We start from the raw sequence: 18960 nt of genomic DNA, 5'->3' as shown, positions 1-18960 counted from the left end.
ATGGTTAGTCTGATATTAAGGTAGTTGGTACCTAAAACATGAAAGTCTTAAATTTTTGCTCAAATTTTCCTCAAGCAAACTTTTAACCATAGTCTTTCGAAACAACGGAAAAAATCGGGATCATCGTCAAATTTTGCTGCTGGAGAAATTCGTCACCCATTATTTGAAATTCAAAACGACTGCCATACGTTTATTATCCCAATGAGAAAAATTAAAATTCCCTATTTTCACGAAACTAACCCGGCGAAACCTTTACTCGCTCAAAAGCTTCAAAATAAGCCCAAACAAGTGGTAGATCAGAAAAGAATTGTAAAAGTTTAAGAGTCCGAATATCTGTCCCCGAGGCGCATTCTACCTTAAGTAAGAACAATAATAAATGAGCATGGATTACAAGTAAATATATTGTATGTCCCAGACCCTTTGTTCATTTTGCCCAGGGCTCGTAAAAGAGCGATTTTAAGAGAGCTTGCAGACGTTCGACGACAACGTATAATGTGACAGCATTATCCGTAAATCGTATCCAAGCAAAAGTAATTATCATCATTATTCAATTTTACTCCCTGTGTAAGTATTTTATAACACGTGAATATCTAATAACAGTTGTTCTTTTGGTACATGTCTTGGTTTAAAACTTTGCTTGCAGTCGTTGTCAAGGAAACGTAATGGTAATCAGGGGTAACCGTGAATGTTGTCGTATTAGAGAAATAATTGATTTCGAATCTACTGGTATTGTAAAGTCGAGAAGGCCGCCGAACTCTGAATTAATTTTATTAGCAACGTTTAATACTTTCACAAAATCATGTAAGTGTGCATGTGGTTAATTTCTCCAACAGTTTACTGAACAAGATCACACAATTAGCTGTATTGCAAGTAAAGAATCGCAAAACTATGACACATTGAATTGTAGATCTGCCGAAGGTGCATTCTACCTTCAGGTATCTCAACCATACTGAATACATTAGTCTGACAGTTTCAAATCAGATTGGTTGGATTCTTTTCCTTAGAAGTGCCCGAAACGCACTGTAGCAATAGCAATTTGATCCTACAACCTAGTGGAATGTCATCATTGATGACAAAATCTGCCTAATAATCAGAACAGACAACTAATCCGAAAGCAATCTGAAGAAATCCATGAAACAAGTTACAACCAATATTCTTCCAAATACTTTTCTCACCCGACAAGAGATCGCTTTAACATTTGACCTATTGCAATGTATTGCAGGCCTTTTGGAAACCTCGGCTTCAATGCCACGTTGATTAAAACGCTCATGTGCTGTCGCCGAAATGTCAACCATTGCGTTAGACAGTTAGTCGGTGAAGAAAATTCGATGCTCTGTAAAAGGCCGACAACGAAAAGGTAAAATATCCCTCCAAGAAATATCCAATCGTATATTTTCCCTCGAGGGCAATGCCTTAACAGCCGATATCATCGGCAAGGTCTTGCGGGATTTATAATAGACCCCTTTTGCCATTATGACGTCAGAAATCCGTATCTCGGCTTGACAGAGCTACAAATGAGCTCTTTACCATTGCGTATCACAGCTGTCCATTCTGAGAAGAAAAGGTACTAAACACCGCACCAATTTAAGTTGTTTGCGTTTTCGACTTTTATAGGTTACGATAACGATTCGACATTGTATAAATCTGTCATATGTGTTTGCGATGACAAACTATGTAACAGAGGAGAGAGGTTATCTGGCACTATTTTAGTCCAAATATGTTGTTTTTTTCTGCTCAAAAAACGTAGGAGCAGGTTTCAAATGGGATTTTATTCAGCGTACTGATGTCTAAAAATCAACTCAGTTGCCGTGACCGATGAAAAGACCTTTCCAGTCTGATCCTTGTTCAGTATTCGATATGGAGAAAAATTGGTTTGCACAGAAAGATATAAAGTTTTAAGGTAGTCTTAGCAAGTCCAAGCATTGATACATGTATTTTAGTCTTCGAACTTGAGCACATCAGTTCACATTTATACCGCAATTGAAATACCAGTGTCAGAAAATACGAGTAGTGTGTCGGAGCAATCCATGGTTTGTTGTATCCATGGAAACATGATTAAAATGATCAACGTGAGCATGAATGGTCTGCTCTACCAATATAGCCAGGAGGAAGATATATCGACTATCAATGTCCGGAACTGAGCTGCGATTTATGTACTTGTCATTCAAATCAAGAAAAATGGGTTAGATCAAATAAATCTATTCCAGGCTTCAGTTTGAATGATATTGGTCAACATGTGGGAGCCACAAACATTGTAGCACAAATATTGTATTTTATCACGACTCAACAGGCAAACGCGCCTTTTAATAAACGCTGATGCATGTTGCTTATGTGCCACGTTGGTGAAAGAAATATACATATTCGTTTCTGAGCGATATCATCGAAAATGAGAACCTTAAATAGTGATCGAATGCACCTCGGATTATGAGGATCATTTGGCGCCATTTCTAAATTATACAAAAACTGTCATGCACATTTACACGTAGGGGTAATTCTGCCATGTACGAGTAGTACAGCGCGAATGAAATTGTCGTGATTTTGAGTCCCCGTTGTCAAGATCAAAAGCAAAGTTTTGGGTAGGAATTACTTTGATACAATACGGTGTTGGGCAAAGTTTCTGAAGAAGACGAAACAGTTTTTTTGTAATGTCAATATGAAACCTTTGGACGTGAACATTTCGAGATGTGTGCTCATTATAGCTAAAGTGGACCATTCCATTACTCATGCAATGTGCACAACTACATATCATCGTTTTGACTTTACACCCCGCTTCAAATAGGTAGAGAAGTCCGTCAAAACGGCATTTGTAAATTTGTAGGGACCTAACCTGTATATGTTCGTATTACTAATTTTGTTTCTAGAGAATTAAATACATTCACCTGTGTCTAAATTCAATATCAAGAAAGAATAGCAACACAGTCACTGCGTAACACTATGGGGATGAATTTCAGCCTAAGTTTGATTTTGCGTGAAAGCATTTCCTCTTTCATGGCAAGTTGTAAAACCTGACACCTAGCTTGAAGCAGGATGCGACAAGGGAACTGAGTTTTGTATGTTCATTTGTTTTCAATTATTATTATGTCAGCAGCTTGCGTGGATTCACTTTTAGACTTGCATAGAAAAAGTCTACTCATATAATTAGGTCATTATTTTTATTCCTCATTAAGAAAAAAATGGAGAAAGATTCATTCTGCAAAGTATGTGCAAACATTTACGACTTATATTTTGAAGAGTTAGATAATCTTAATCAGGATATGACTATAACTGAGCGTTGATGGATAGTAATATATCTGAAATATTACATTTTAGACTGATATATTCAGACATCAATTATCTGAAAGAGTAGTCGTATTTTTATATTTTGTTATTGTTGTTATATTTTGTTTATCAATAGGGCATTATACTTTGAAAAGATTCGATATACAATGGTAACTTTAAAGCTGTCAATTGGTCTTAAAGATGCCGACCGGCGACAAAACAACAGAAAATCGAAAAGTTATGACGTAAATTACTAGGAAATTAGGGCAGCTGTTGTTTGTAAAAATAATGACCTAATTATATGAGTAGACTTCCTTATATTTACCGGTATTTAAGATTTCAAACATCATTCTGTAGTTCATTATCTATATATGATAATACAACCGCAGTGAGAGGCATAGCAAAGGTGGGATTGTATTTTCTGGAAATTGTACATAAATTCCATGACACCTGTTCACAGTTTTGGTTTTCAGATGTGATCTCGTATATAGTAACATTTTAAGTTTTTATTATATTCCTGATTAACGGCGGCGCTTGGGTAACAGCAAGATAATTACGGAATAGAAGTTATATTTCCCTGAGACTTGCCAAGTTCACATCTTTAACTTGCTGATGTAAAAAATGTTTTTTGCGTTCAAAATATATTATTAATTACCAATGACCCTTCCTTGTGTAACTTTATATCCAAGATGCGTAGTCAAATGCACAAATGTTTAATTCATACTTAACATAAAAATTGTAAAGTTTGTTCGTGATTTTAAACTCGCTTTAGTCAATGTCAACTTCATATTTCTTGATGCAATCCTTATCGAATTGCATTGTTCATCTACATGAATTATATCAATCGATAGATCCACTACACACAGAAATATTCAGTGCATCATTGTGAAGAAGTATTATCGATAAAAAGGCAGATAATTAACACTTGCCCAATGCTGACACTGTTGTATGATTTTTCCAAGTGGGGAAAACGGAATTCAACTGTCTATTTTCACTTTATTGTTTACACACAAAGGTATCAATTTTAGCCTTAAAAAATCTAGCAAGTGTCAAACTTGCACCTTGAATTTCATCAGTCTGAAAGAACCACCTGATGAGTGCAACCAGCTTTGCTGACTATATTACACAAATTTGTTGGTGGAATGTAAACACACACACACACACACACACACACACACACACACACACACACACACACACACACACATATATATATATATATATATATATATATATATATATATATATATATATATATATATATATATATATATATATACGTATGTATATGGATAAATGTGTTTACATTCCAGCAACCAATATAAAAATATATCAATGCTTAGCAAATAAAGTACAATATATGTTGCTTCGACATGACGTTTGAGGTATTGTAAACTAATACAACGACACCTTGTTCGTTTTCATCCGTGGAACAATGAAACACTGAAGAGGAAAATTATTTAATTAGCATACGGTTAACTACAATGACCAAGGCACTAACGTTTTATTCACCAAGGAAAACAACGATTAAAACAAGTGTTTATAGTATGCACTTTAATGCATACGGCTATGCATTAGGCCTACTATGTGTGTATACAATGCTATATCGACCTTCCTTCACTGGCAGTAAATATGTAGCACTATCGGTCGCCCTATAAATCTATTTATCGGTCAACATATCAAACAATATATCAATCAATATATCAATCAGTCGATCTTTCTTTCTATCCATCTGTCCGTCCGTCTATCTATCTATCTATCTATCTATCTATCTATCTATCTATCTATCTATCTATCTATCTATCTATCTATCTATCTGTCTGTCTGTCTATCTTTCTATCTATGAGTCCGTATGTCTGTCTACCTAACTATGAGTCTGTCTATCTATATGCGCGTACAGAAACAAATGATGTTTACATTACTGTTGGCCTACCCTTGTCAAATTGTCTAGCGCACTGATCGACCCGAATTACAAAGCTCTTACTAATTATACTAAAAATAATGTTAGAAAACGTCATTTAATGGAATTGCAACTGCTTGTCTTTGTTTGTTCAGTTTCAATAATTAATCATTACTATGGTAACCCGCTAATGCGTTTAATTCGTAAATGTTAAAGAATGAGCGAAGCAATGCAAATAAGAAGATTCCATTTTTGTTGTACACAAAGACACAGACACAAACAAAGACACCTCTCTCTCTCTCTCTCTCTCTCTCTCTCTCTCTCTTCTCTCTCTCTCTCTGAGATATTCTTGGGGGAGTGAAACCACCAAGGTTGGAAAGATTATGATTGGTGTGTAATAGAGGTCAAGTTGAGGAAGAGTACTTGTCCACTACATTATATTCAGATTAACCGCTATATAATATATATATAATATATATATATATATATATATATATATATATATATATATATATATATATTATATATATATATATATATATATATATGCAGATACATATATATGCAGATTCAGTCATGGAGCATTGAGGCCAATAGCAACAACCAATCTTGCACATTGCACGGGGAAGGAATGGAGAACACACTGTACCATGTGCCCGTTGAGTGCAACAAGTTTTACGTCAGTAATCAAATAATCAAATACTTAGGCTTACAAAGGTAATAAGTTGGAAATCCCAAAAGAGTTCGAGGAAAAGTAATTTTTATAAACCTTCAGACGAATGAGAACGATAGCCATGATTGTTTTTTCGACAGGTGATTGAACTCAGTTTGTCACGTTTAAAAGAACCTATGTTTACCCAAGAATCCTTTCTGACCCCTGACAGTCTTTCTGTCTGTCCGTCTGTCTATTTTCATGTCCCTCTATCCAAAGGAAAGTGGATCTAGGAGGTAGCTTTCCTGTCTCAAGATTCCTCGATGTACCCAGTAAGAGAAGGAAAAGTTGCTGTTAACCTCAAAAATGTCCAATAGGCGGTTGTTTCCATGTTCAGCATCGTACATACATTATTTAGCCTATACTCGTATACAAAGTCATCTTCTAAAAGCAAGTTACTTGGCAATGAGATAGATTTTTTGTATGATGTAAAGCAAAGAGTATGGTCTAGTGCAGCGGATTATGAATTGCTGGCATCGCCATGTGCGTGCGCTCAGTGAAAGAGTATACATTGATGCGCAGATAACCCTGTAATTACGTTTTGATATGAATTCAAAAGGCCGTTTACGTCGAAAGCTAATTAGCATATAGGGTGAAATAAATAATGCATGTGACATACTAGTGCTTAGCCTCCTATATTAGGAATGGAATCGCCTGTACAGGTGACAACACAGACAGGCCTGCCTTGGACATCTTGACGTGGTTGTGTGTATGTAGCCTTGTTCTATCAGAAGTGATAACGGCTCAGTTGTTCTTTCTGATGAACGTTTGCCTGACACGGAAGCCACGCGTGCTCTTTGAGGGGATTTTGGAGTTTGCAGTCTGGCTGTCTTGATCGTGCGATCTCACTTCAGTTGCGTCGGCGAAGCCCGCACCGAATGTAATTACAAAGGCAAAGCGTGAGTATAGATTTCCGCTCATAGCCGACTGCTTAATGACTGCAAATGACAAATTGCATAGTGTTGCCACACTATCGCAGCGATAGACAACAAACTGAAATAACCCCATAACATTTCTGAGTCACACGTTCCTATTCATTATATGACGATCAGTAATTGAACGTTTGGCAATCCAGCAAATTGCAGGATCGATGTGATGGTTTCTGTTTCACTGTGTCACCGATCATAGTTTGTCAACAGAAGTAGCTAATATTTAAACCTCAATAAGTCATTGATGTTGCTTCGCCATAAGAACGTGAATTTACTTTTATTTTTGTTTTCTATTGCTTTTAATTCGATGCAAGTATTATATTATCAATGACAACGTATAATAGCTATTGCAACTGACGATTCAATAATTGTGTCACCCAAACTAGAATGTCGTCATGTTGTCAACTGTAATTGCAATGTACAGCTCTAAACCTATCGGTGTTGGAACGACAAGCAAATTGCAATATGCAAATGTCAGGAGTATATGTCTTTTCAGAACTTGAAGACGCCTGGACGAACACCAAATCGTCTAATCAGTCGCAGAGGGTCGGCTAATAAGCATTGATGCACGGAGAAAGAATTCAGTGAAAACAAGTGTAAGTTAGCTGCTCTCAAAGCTAACCACGGGACTCGAAATTTAACCTGAGGTGACGCCAATACGCCATTTAGACATCCTAGAGAAGACGAATGAGAGAACACTGAGACGTTGAGAAGACACTCCCACAAAATTGGAATAATAATTAGATAGACTGGTGCCATTACCAGAGTAACAGTATAGCCAGTAAGTAAATATATCGAGTATTCCGTATTTATTTAACATAAATATTTCTTAAGCCAAATAACATGTTTTTGTCGGTCCAGGCGGTCAGGCGACCATTGTCGTTAAATTTTATAATCAAGTGAATTTCTATTGAAATTCATTATAAGTGTCGCAGTGTAATTCCTACGAGGACGAAACAATTGATTTCTACAATTTAAACAGTGGATATCAAAGTTAAACTATATCCCTGCCATATTGGTCGGTGGGTTTATCACGAATCTGTACAGATCTTCTAGATAGCTGCCATTAGGTGTGTTACAATAACTGTTGCCATAGCATCACCGTACTGTGAATCTTTATGATATAAGATTGTGAGCAGGGAGGTAAATCGCATTTAGAAGAAATTTGAAAATGGTGGCGTTTTCAAAGACAACGTCTCTATACGTGTCGTTTTACCCATAGACAGTGGAACGCAAGAGGCCTCATTGTCTATGTTTTATATTTTTCATACCTGTATTATACTGCTTGTTTCTATCTTGCGCATATTCCATGAACGAGGTGAATATTTCCCCTTACAATATCGCTCATTAATTCATTAATTCATTAATCCATTCAATATTTCAACTAGATGATGTACAGTTACACAGTTACTATGAGAGGAACCGTGACGTCCAACAATTGTGACTGTCACGTACATTTTCTCCTACCCAAGAATTCCGTAAATAATGAAATTGTTCGTCTCGCTTCAAATTACAGTACTAGATTGAAAACTGCAATAGTTCATAATAATAATATATAATTATATAGACATATGTATGTATGTATGTATGTATGTATGTATGTATGTATGTATGTATGTATGTATGTATGTATACATACATACAAATATACCACACTAATCCTGCTTTTATGTTACGATGAGTTATTTTGCTTTGTGTTGCTTGTCTTTCTGCATGCTTAATACATGTTTGCGCTGGACTAGTCTGGATGAATTGGTAAACAAACAGCCTCAGTGAGTTTATTCCAACCCCAAATGAAGTGCTATCATTACAGTAACTGAATGCTATCTACGAATAACTGCATTGTGATTATAAAATAACAACTTGGTATTTATTAGGGTTATCTTAGGTTTAATACATACATACTACTTTCTAAACATCACTTCATTTGATAACATACTTCATACAGATATTGAGACGGATAGGTGATGGCATATTTTTAATTGAATTGAAATGCCAGCGGATACATCTGGATTTCATCATTACCGAACGTAAAGAGCCTGTTTAATCAGCATTGAGATAAGGCGTAGATAAGATAAAGCAATGATGATGATGGAGGTGATGGTTGCTTATGGCAATGGCAAGATAGATTCACGTAAGGTGGAACACGCATCTGGGACAGATATTCTGACTCTCAAAAAGTTTTAAAATTCTTTTCTAAAATAAAACTTAAAATAAAATAAAGGTTTAAAATTCTTTTCTGATCTAGCATTCGGCGGCTCATGTTAAAGCCCATTTAGTACGAAAAAGTTTGCCATCTGAGTTTTTCAAATTCTAAAATTTTATTTTTCCTATAGGGGTAACACAGGGATGGCCGCCATTTTAAATTTCAAATATGGGTAAATGACAAGTAATTTGTTTCTCAAGTACCAATGTTTGCACAGTGACCCCTGATTTTTATTCGTTATTTTGTAAGAGAATGGTTGAAAGTTTCATAGAGGAAAGTTCGAGCAAAAGTTTAAGTCTTAAACTTTCGAAGTGCGTACTACCTTAAGATTAAAGTCGCTGCGCAGACGACTAAAATTTAGTTTCTTGTCCGATTTTATCAAGGATATCGATAAGTATTTTTCAGTTAAAACAGATAATGGCGACCAACTTGAAGCAAATTAAACAAAGGTAAATGTGCGGAAAGCCGCTTCTGTCATCCGATGTCCATGATTTTAAAATGGGAGAAAATTCAGACTTCCGTTTTGGGAGTTATATGTTACGTTAATGGTTTAAGGAAGACGCGGGCATCAAAATATCAAACTTCATTAATTTGACTGCCCACATTTATCTGGGAGTCGGCACCACTATTTGACGGATCTGTAATTGCTTCCTTCAAGTAAGTAATGAAGACGCATATGGAAATAAGATCACCGGTTTGACTGAAAAGATGTCGACAGGAAATCATATTTTGCATCGATATGGCTCTCGATTTCCGCGTGTATTGTTGGCTATCGGTGCACATGATGTTCTGTTTCTGACAGCCGTCCATACAGCAAATTATTCATTGATTGATGCGGTATAATCTGAAAGAACCTAAGGCACGAATTCATATTTCACAGGAAAGACGCTTCGTTTCCATTCCTTATACGCAAGGACACATATTCTGTGCGCATTCCTAGAAACAGTTCAGGGATTGTTAACATTACATTACACATATTTACTATTCTCTCTTGTTGGTGTGGGATAAAATTCGTGTAACTGCTATCTGACTATCAATTATTAAAACTAACAAGCAAAATATGTTAATTTTTTCGATGTGTATTAAAAATGTCCACAGAAATTGCAAACACAAACGTTAGTTTTGAGTTCTTTAAACCTTTTGTTTCATTTGTTTGTCTACAGGTAAATGAGGTATTAGTATAAAAATTGCCGTTGAGTTTATTTTATTTGAAACAAAGGATTATCATTTTTTTCGTTTCTCGATGACAAGTTTCAGCGTCTTTGTCATTTGACCTTTATCTTCCCCGCAGTTATACTGTACACAGCACTTCTTTAATTAGCGGGGGACACACATCAGCGAACATGCAAATTTGATAGTTGTAAAAATGAAAAAAAGTGATTATCATAATATCTCGTTGTCCCTTGCCAGTTTAAATTAAACATCGGCCTCTGCTGCCATGGAAACGACCTAGTAATGCAAATAAATAAATTGGGGTCATACAACTCATTAAACAAGTAAGGGACTAGAGAGTCATTTCGCAGTGTACGTATAGACTGCAAAACAATTCTTACACGTGCCTGGGTCAAGGGTCGTGGTCAATGACAGATATTTGGCTGTATCATCAGCGAATGTTTACGATAGGAGGCGTATAATATGCAAAGAGTATGGTTTGCAATATCTTGTTAAACGCTAATTAATGAAAATTAATTTGCTATATTCAGAAAAATTATCGCTAATCATACTATTCGTAGCAAAGGCTTTCTCGCATTCAGTGACAAATACATAAAAGACAAGTCGGGTTGACGCGGATTAAAAGCTTCACATCAATAAACATGAGGTTCAGTTGGGTGTACGAGCGCATGTGAATATATCCCTCGGGATGGGAGTGTCTTCTATATCGCTCTGCCCCAAGGAGACAGGGGTAGTCAACACAGAAGATCATTAAGGCACCGTCCTCGGTGAATATACCCTTTCATATTAAACATAACGTTCTAAGTGTAGGCACATCTTTGTTTTTTTTCGACTGTGTGTCCAAATCAGCAAAACCGTCCGCAATAAAACCTTATTACGAGAGATAATAAACAACTTAATTAATGTTATGTTTTATATTTTATATGCAAATGAGCAACTGAAGTTAAACGCATGCAGCATGTCCCAATTTATGAATAATAGGCAATTGGAACTATTTCATTTATTAAAGTGGTTGCAAACTGACATTCAGTGGAGAGCATTGTTCACCAGCCTTTTCAGAAAGCTGATTTGGCATAGACAGGATGCTGACATCAGCTTCATGTTTCATGACAATTTTTTTTTAATTTATTTTTCTTTTTTCTTTATAAACCAACAGGTTGTCCCAATTACAGGTTCATATTCATAATTTATGAATTATGGGGATCTTTAGTATTGTTTTTTTTCGATAAGAAAAGAAAAAAAACCCAAAATAGTGACGTTCTGAGCTACTGCAGCTCGCGGTGTTTTCGACTACTTAACACATGTGCCCCTGCATAAACACAGGGAGAACTGTTTTGCTATGTCACACATTCCTAAGAACTGATGATGATTGAATCTAGGCAGTAAAGTATCTGCTTCATTATTCATTGCAAGGGTATTCAACCAAGACTCACTCATGTTCGGTCACTGTATCACTATAAAGAGAAGACTAGACTCAAATGTCACATTCTGCCTACATGAAATATGTCAAGGGTGTATATGCACTGAAAGACCGACGACATCGACTCCCCCTGAAGGGTATGATAAGAGTAGCATAAAACTCGCCCTGGTGTTGTCATTTGCATAAAGTCTAGGACACATGCTTCGCTCAGAGAACATACAATTCGAAACCTAATTAGAATTTTTGCTGTTCATAAGTTTCAGTTAAAAATCGTCGAGTCAGCATTCTTTCTATTTACCTACTCGATTTTTAAAGCCTTATGTTTTCTTATTTTGATAAAAATGTCCAGGATAATTTTCAAATCCAGATACGAAGACATACTTTAACAGTGGTTAAAATACACTTAAAACTCAAATCAGCGACATTTGTCTGCTTTTAGCACTGTAGACGATACAGTGACACATTTTGCAGCCTTCCAATGTCTCATTAAGTCTTGTGCATTGTTCAAAATATTCTATTCATATACAAATTTGCAGTCTATTAGAACAACCTCAGCCTATAGAACAGCCTCAGAAACTATATTCTGTTTTTATAACGAAATTCATCAATGACCTGAACAGGAAATTATTTCAGAGAACAAACAGCTCTAACCTCTCAAGACGATATTATATGGACATGAAACGTGACTTTAGACCGAAGTTCAGATGTTGACCGGCGATTTCAACATCTCGGTTGAACCTTTCGCATCCGCAAGACGCTTGCCAAGCAAAATTTCGCTTCATCAGCAGGAGCTGTAATGATACGTACACTGTACACGTACAGTAATCCATTTAAAGCGATTGCAATCTACATTATATCATTTGTAGAGATTGCCTATTAATTTTCTGATATGTTGTTTACAATGTTATTCCTCAATTCTGTGTATTCTCAGTGACCAATTTGGGCTCATCTCTTATCAGTGAAGTGACCCCGCTGGACAATTACGTCATTAAATACACTTTTCCAATACAAATGTTACTCTCCGTATAAAATTTCCAATTTATGTAGTATACTGAAAGTGTGGAAAGTAATTTTTATAGTTTACCAGAATATATATTGGCACCATACTTTACACTCAGATTGTAGGAGCATCATAAGCCCAAGTGTATCACCATGTATTCTTATGAGTTTCATCGGAAAACTTCATAGTTGATTCGTCCCCGAAAACGTATATGCCCCTGGGGTTACTCTTTCATTAACTTGCACATATATGACCTTACCATACAGGCAATGACCCAATCAATGCTGTATGAGACATCTTGACCTTCGATAAGCAACAATGGATTGAAGGATTCTATAGACTTCAAGTATAAAGGCTATCATTAGCTACTGACGTTGCTCATTTTGGTCACATCTCATTTGGGTATCAATTGTCCTTGTATGTACCATCCTTGCCTTAAGTCTAGATTACCTCGCAGTGGTTCAATGAGAACAAGCCTAAGCAAGTGTTCAATTATTCAATATCTTTCTTTCAGTGGAACTCTTGCGGTATAAAGCAAGCACCGTGATTTAAAAGACTGATGCTGTAGAGTTTATTGATTCCCTCTAAGTGTGCAGGCTGAAGGCTCCATATATGGCAAGTTCCAGTCTTTGCGAGATCTCGCGAGATATTCGATATGCAAGTATCAGTCGTTCGCTAGCCGTTTAAGTGAATTTAAAATCTTTCTGTCATTATTTTGACAATAAGTCAAAATATTCAGAACTGTGACATATTTTTGTATATATTATTCGGAAATTAGTGAATTTTGTAAATTTTTTGACCCTGCATGTTGATGATGCGCCATGTTTACCATTTCGGAATGTAAAAGCTGTTACCTATCGAAGTCTCGTCAAGTTTTGTGCTGTATCGAATGGAAAATGTTTACAGCATACACAATCGGTGAATAATTGAGCAGGTGCACCGAGCGGCGAATGAAACTTTGGCTAACTTCCGAAGTGTAGTAAATGGGAGTTCAAGGTAGAGAGGGGACAAAAACTTGCACAGCCGACAAAAGGATAATCGCATAGAGTCAAACTGGCAGTAATAATGGAAAACGACAGAGAGAACAATGGTTTCCGTATTCAATACACATAAATAATACACATACACATATAAATTATGATGGCAGATAGGTTTTCAATTCTCTTAAAGGGAAGTGCAAAAATAAAAGAGAGCAATTTGAACCGTTCAATTAGTTTACGGACCAATTCATTATCCAATTTTACAGTAAGGAAAACCATAAAATATCAGAAATGTCGCTTCTCATTTACCGACATCCGCAACATAACTCTTGCCTGTTTACGAGATCTGAACCTTTAGTGGGTAAATGTCAACGCCGTTCTGTCAAATGGTATTTTCTAAATGCCAAGACGCTCTTCGGTGAGGTTTCTTTACGGAATGGCGTGCACGCTGTAATTCAAGTGTTTCTCATAGAGGAATGCCTTGGCAACGGGAAGATAAAAATCCGTTTCCATGGCAACTTTAGTACAACAGGAAATAATGGTCCAATTCTTCGTTATCAAGATCGTGATTTCAAATATAATTGCTGAGGAAAACTCCGACTATGGTACCACGTCTTTCGTCATCATGCGCATCACACAGTATGTCATTATCCTCCAGATGTCTGATATTTCATATTTTCACCTTACTATCGAGCTACAATTGACAACTTCAGAAACTGAACATAAATTGACGTTAAATGTGCGCAAAATAGCAGCATTTGCATTGCTCGTAGAACATTTATTGTCCATACACAACACTGTAATATTTAAAAATGAACCTTTGAAATTACTGCAGTGGACTGAGGCGGTGGCTGATGGTTTTTAACTTGACAAGATTTTCGATTTTCGAAGCGAATCACAAGAGTTCCATTAAATTAGCTATTGTGCAGACTTCTAAGAATCACAAACGTTCCAAGTCCACGTAATGGTGTTTTAAAGAAATCTTCAATATCAACGTATTTATATTCGAGTCAATTTGGAAATTATCCATTTGATAAATGAACGGCGACCTCCGGTCGTGTTTCACGAATTCAAATCGCTTTTGAAAAAGATCAGGTTTTTTTTATAAAAAAAATTATAAGACCGGTGTATGGAACGATTTTAACTTCATTTTACTCAGAAAACGGTTAAAACATGTTACGTACTATCTAACTTTTCCCCTGTAAACTTATGCAATCTCAAAACTAATGCAATCAACTAATGGAATTGTGTTTTGCGATTTCGTCTAATAATCCTGCTATTATATAAAAAAAGAATCAATCATTCACTAATAATTTTTCAACCATATTAATGGTATCTAATCATTTATTTCTACTTGGAGGCCACACAAAATAGTGAGTCGGCGAAACTAACAATGTTACTGACTTTTAATTTTATGTTAACATTGCTGACATGCCCCTTTTATTACATATTAACATATGCAAATTTGCGGTGATCGAGCACCTTAAATTTTTTTAAATTAATAGGTTCGATTTCTGTACTGTTTCCATTCATCTTAATAATTTACAGAGAGGTAACCTAGATTTACGTCCTTCAGACTCACATATTGAAAAATCCGACTGTTAATAATTGAACCCCTAATACTTTAAGTCTTACAAATCTTTAGTACTCACTGCTCATAAAAGCTTATGCTCATACATTTTCGCGGCCAAGCTAAGAATATTTTTAGCTATGGGAGCATGTTTATTGCACCGAAGGATGAAAGGAACTATACATTTTGTGCTTTGCATGCTGTTCTATCAGTTACGCTGTTTCACAAATTTAACGCAATAGCGGATGTCTGCGTATATATATTCTCAATTTGCTTTGTACCCGGTACATATGTAAATCCTCGTAAGAAGATGGAATCTGTAGATATGGGAGTCTCTGTCAGGGTATCGTATCTGGTTACAAGGTTTCAATAATGTAGCTTGGGTAGTTTTACGATCACATGTGATTTTCGTTGCAGTAGGGATATATGAATTATTAGGACTTACGTGATCGCTCATGATTACGTCCAGTCTTAATGATAAAAATGTTATTTTGAATGAAAACCCCAAGTCTACAGTCATGCATGGATGCACACCATGATTAATGTGTCATAACTTATATCAATGCATTGTTAGAAGATACCATTAAATCGACTCTTCGGAAGAAAATTTGACTCATTATAATTTAATACGTATTCTTTTATATAAAGTTTATTGATCACATGTACATACAAAAATGTCTTTCTCGTTCTGTTTTTGTAATATTTTCCCGCCTTCGCGGGGCCATTGCTTGAACCTTGCTCTGACAATGTGAAGCAGCTTAAAGATTACATCTGATTGGTAGATTATCGTTATTTATGAAGTCTGAGACTAGGGCCCTTCTCTAATGAATTGGTTGTTTCGAAAAACTGTAGAATAGTGAGTGTCAGCGAACCAATAGGCCTAGAGATTCTGGAAAGCTGCACATAAAGCCTACATTTTGCCTATACTTTCACTGCCATAGAAAGGATTTTCAATATATTTCGTCAAACTTTCAATGATATACCTTTACATTTTACTTCTGTCGCATGTCACGTTAATACACCGAAAGGATAACGTTGAAAGGCATGGGTGATCATGCCACACAAGAATGCATTCAATAAAATATTTTTATTTTCACGTATTGGACTTGGTATACAGACTAGACAACAAAAACTTGGGAATTGTGGTTCGTTAACGTCTGATAATCTGAGACAAATATTAGCGTTGTGTGTACCAAAGGTATGGAGGTATCCCAGTGAGACAAAACACGTTTACAATTTTGCCTTCCGTGTTTCATCCGACCAAGCTTATTTGACAGGGTATATAAATAACGGATATTTTGCTGTTTTAAGATTCCGAAATAAACCACAGCTGGTTTTTACTATGTTTTACTGTGCGATTTTATTTTACTACTGTGGAATTTCCGATCTCTGCCCTTGATTAAACTCAGCGACAAATAGTCGTGTAGGGGTAAAGAATATTCTTACAAAGTAGCAGATCTGTCCTAGGCCTGCGAGTTACATGCGAAATCTCTTGTGGAAGGGCGAATGTCAGTGGTACAAGGCTCCAACTGTCCTGACCTGTCAACCTTTCAGATGTCAAAAGTTCTAACACGATGTGTGAAAATACTCCTTTGTGTTAAATTTTAATGCTACACCATACCAAAGGTTAGAATTTCAAGCGATTTATTTCAGGCGTTGTGTAGATACTTTTCGGTCGATCATTTTCCCTCGAGTAATCTTACAGTTTATGTGTCTTTCGACTGACTAGTTGTGGCTCCTTTGTAAACGTGACGAGCGCACACAGCTCGCATTGATTCGTTGAATTGGATGAGTAAACAGTCTGTGTGATAAGCTTAATGGTACCAACAAAAAGAGTTTGAATACTGTCCATCTCGAGCGATAGAAGCCATTTGCCAGCAGAGTGTTTACATACAGTCACAGTCTATGCACTTGATGAAGAATTGAACAGAAAAAGCCGAGAGTAATCTGGTGATCTCTGGCCTAGCTTATTGGGAAAAAACCCTGGATTTTTCAGAAACAACAAAATGTTAACCATGAGAAATTCGATTATTGTATGGCAGATCCGCGACGTAATCATGTTTGTAAAATTAAATGGAATGTTATATTCGCCGGCAAGGTTCCGATCAAAGGTGGCGTCAACTATGCGAAGGTGTCAACTAGGATTAATATCTGCCAATATCAGTAATCCTTTGCGGGATAATTCTATCAACAGCTTCGATGGGTGTTTTCTTCTAAATAGCAAGTTTGAATCTTGATATCAATTGAGACTACCTGTCTACCTTCCGACTGAGCATAATGGATGGTAGTGTTATACATACTCTGTTCAATAATTAGACATGTTAATATTACGTTTAGTGTGCTCTAAATGAGAAGATGAACCTGAGAAAAAATGATGACTGTGACAAACTTGATGCCTTTCTTGCAGTTTTTATTGCAGTGTTGTGTTCATATCACAACCATTTGCATTTTAGTGTATCGAAAAACTGATACGAGCAACAGTAAAACCGATGTGGTACAACAGTAAAATCGATGTGAGCAACGATTTTTCAATTGCATTTTATGAGGGAAGACTGTGTCATATTATACTGTAAGTTGCAATCATCCACCAGGCGGGAACAGACGAATCAGCTCCGTCTGCAAAAGTTGAAACATTGTCTAGGAGAAGGCCAGACGCCAGTACCAGTGTGCATGTGTGTGGATCGGGTGATGTTGTTTTCACTTTGTCTGGCCTGCTGCTATACAATGTTTCAACTTTCCAGTTTGCAGAGTTGATTTCTCTATGATCGACTCATATCACGGCTTAGCTGATAATTGCACGTGACAGTGTAATGTGATGCAGTCTTTTCTCATATAATGTGATTAAAATCATTGACCACATGGATTTTATATTGTTGTGCCACATCGATTTTACCGTTGTATTTATCAGTTTTTAAATGCAAAATTTTTAAATATTAAAATGCAAATGGTTTTAACATTATTTTACATTATTGGGCATCTTGAAAGAGCCTGCAAGAGTTTTCCAAAGCTGAAAACACATACCATTAACTCAAGTGACACTCTGAACAACTTACGAAAATCATGGTGACACCATATCTGATTTATACCAGAGATATCTGCAATGACCTAACATGTGCTCTCTCAAACTTTAAAATATACGGTCAAGGAAGTAAGGCTACATATGGTAGTCCTCACAAATTGCAAAGTTATTGTTTAATATCAGTGGGTACTTCATTTTCCCTTGATATAAGATACTTATCTGTAATAAATTATTCATTTCAATCCTGAATGTAATTAATTTTATTCTATTAAAATTTCTTATTCATTTAGTAATCCCTTAAAATAACAAAGTGAAGGGATCCTTAAACATCAGGGGATTACCTTCCATTTTCATTTTGCCCGGAGAGGCAGGATTTGGATTAAGACATTACAATATGAAGAGGAAACTAATTTCCTTGTCCATGCTCAAAATCTTGTCAGCTTCTTAACAGGTTACAAGCGGCTGTGAATCTTAAAATGTGCAGGTGACTGGCCAGTTTAACTGATATCCACGTACGGTGGGAAAGCGGATTGTATTGAGAGTGAGATCAGTATGCCTTTCAAGAACATCGATGACGTCGCAGCACCAAGGTTGATCCCAGGTGGTCGAGTTTCACTTGTCAAGATCCTCATTAAGTATAGGAAAACGTCAGTATCAGCGACTGGGCACACCAATGAGCGTGCTTAATCTCCGCCATCTAATATTTACTGAACAAAAGCAGTTCAAAGAAGGTGTCCGTTTACACGGCTTGATAATAAGAACTTTAGGACAGGCTTAAGTTTTCACGAAAATG

At 36.3% G+C, this 18960-nt stretch overlaps 2 protein-coding genes across 2 annotated transcripts in view; one reads left to right on the top strand and one right to left on the bottom strand.

Annotated features, from left to right (window-relative positions):
- The window catches only part of LOC139115441 (metallophosphoesterase domain-containing protein 1-like), a 178849-nt gene that overhangs the window by 38660 nt on the left and 121229 nt on the right, over nucleotides 1-18960 (bottom strand). The gene's annotated exons all lie outside the window — the stretch shown is intronic.
- The window catches only part of LOC139115422 (synaptotagmin-12-like), a 402617-nt gene continuing 390154 nt past the window's right edge, over nucleotides 6498-18960 (top strand). Inside the window, exons 1-2 of the mRNA XM_070677528.1 lie at nucleotides 6498-6769; nucleotides 7296-7580. Of these exons, the coding sequence (XP_070533629.1) occupies nucleotide 7580 (1 nt within the window). The 5' untranslated portion in view covers nucleotides 6498-6769; nucleotides 7296-7579. The remainder of the gene's footprint in view (nucleotides 6770-7295; nucleotides 7581-18960) is intronic.

The sequence above is a fragment of the Ptychodera flava genome, chromosome 2 (assembly GCF_041260155.1).
Source record: "Ptychodera flava strain L36383 chromosome 2, AS_Pfla_20210202, whole genome shotgun sequence".
In the NCBI taxonomy this organism is placed as follows: Eukaryota; Metazoa; Hemichordata; class Enteropneusta; family Ptychoderidae; genus Ptychodera; species Ptychodera flava.
Note: the sequence above shows the minus strand (reverse complement) of the source record. Positions and strands in the feature narration are given on the sequence as shown.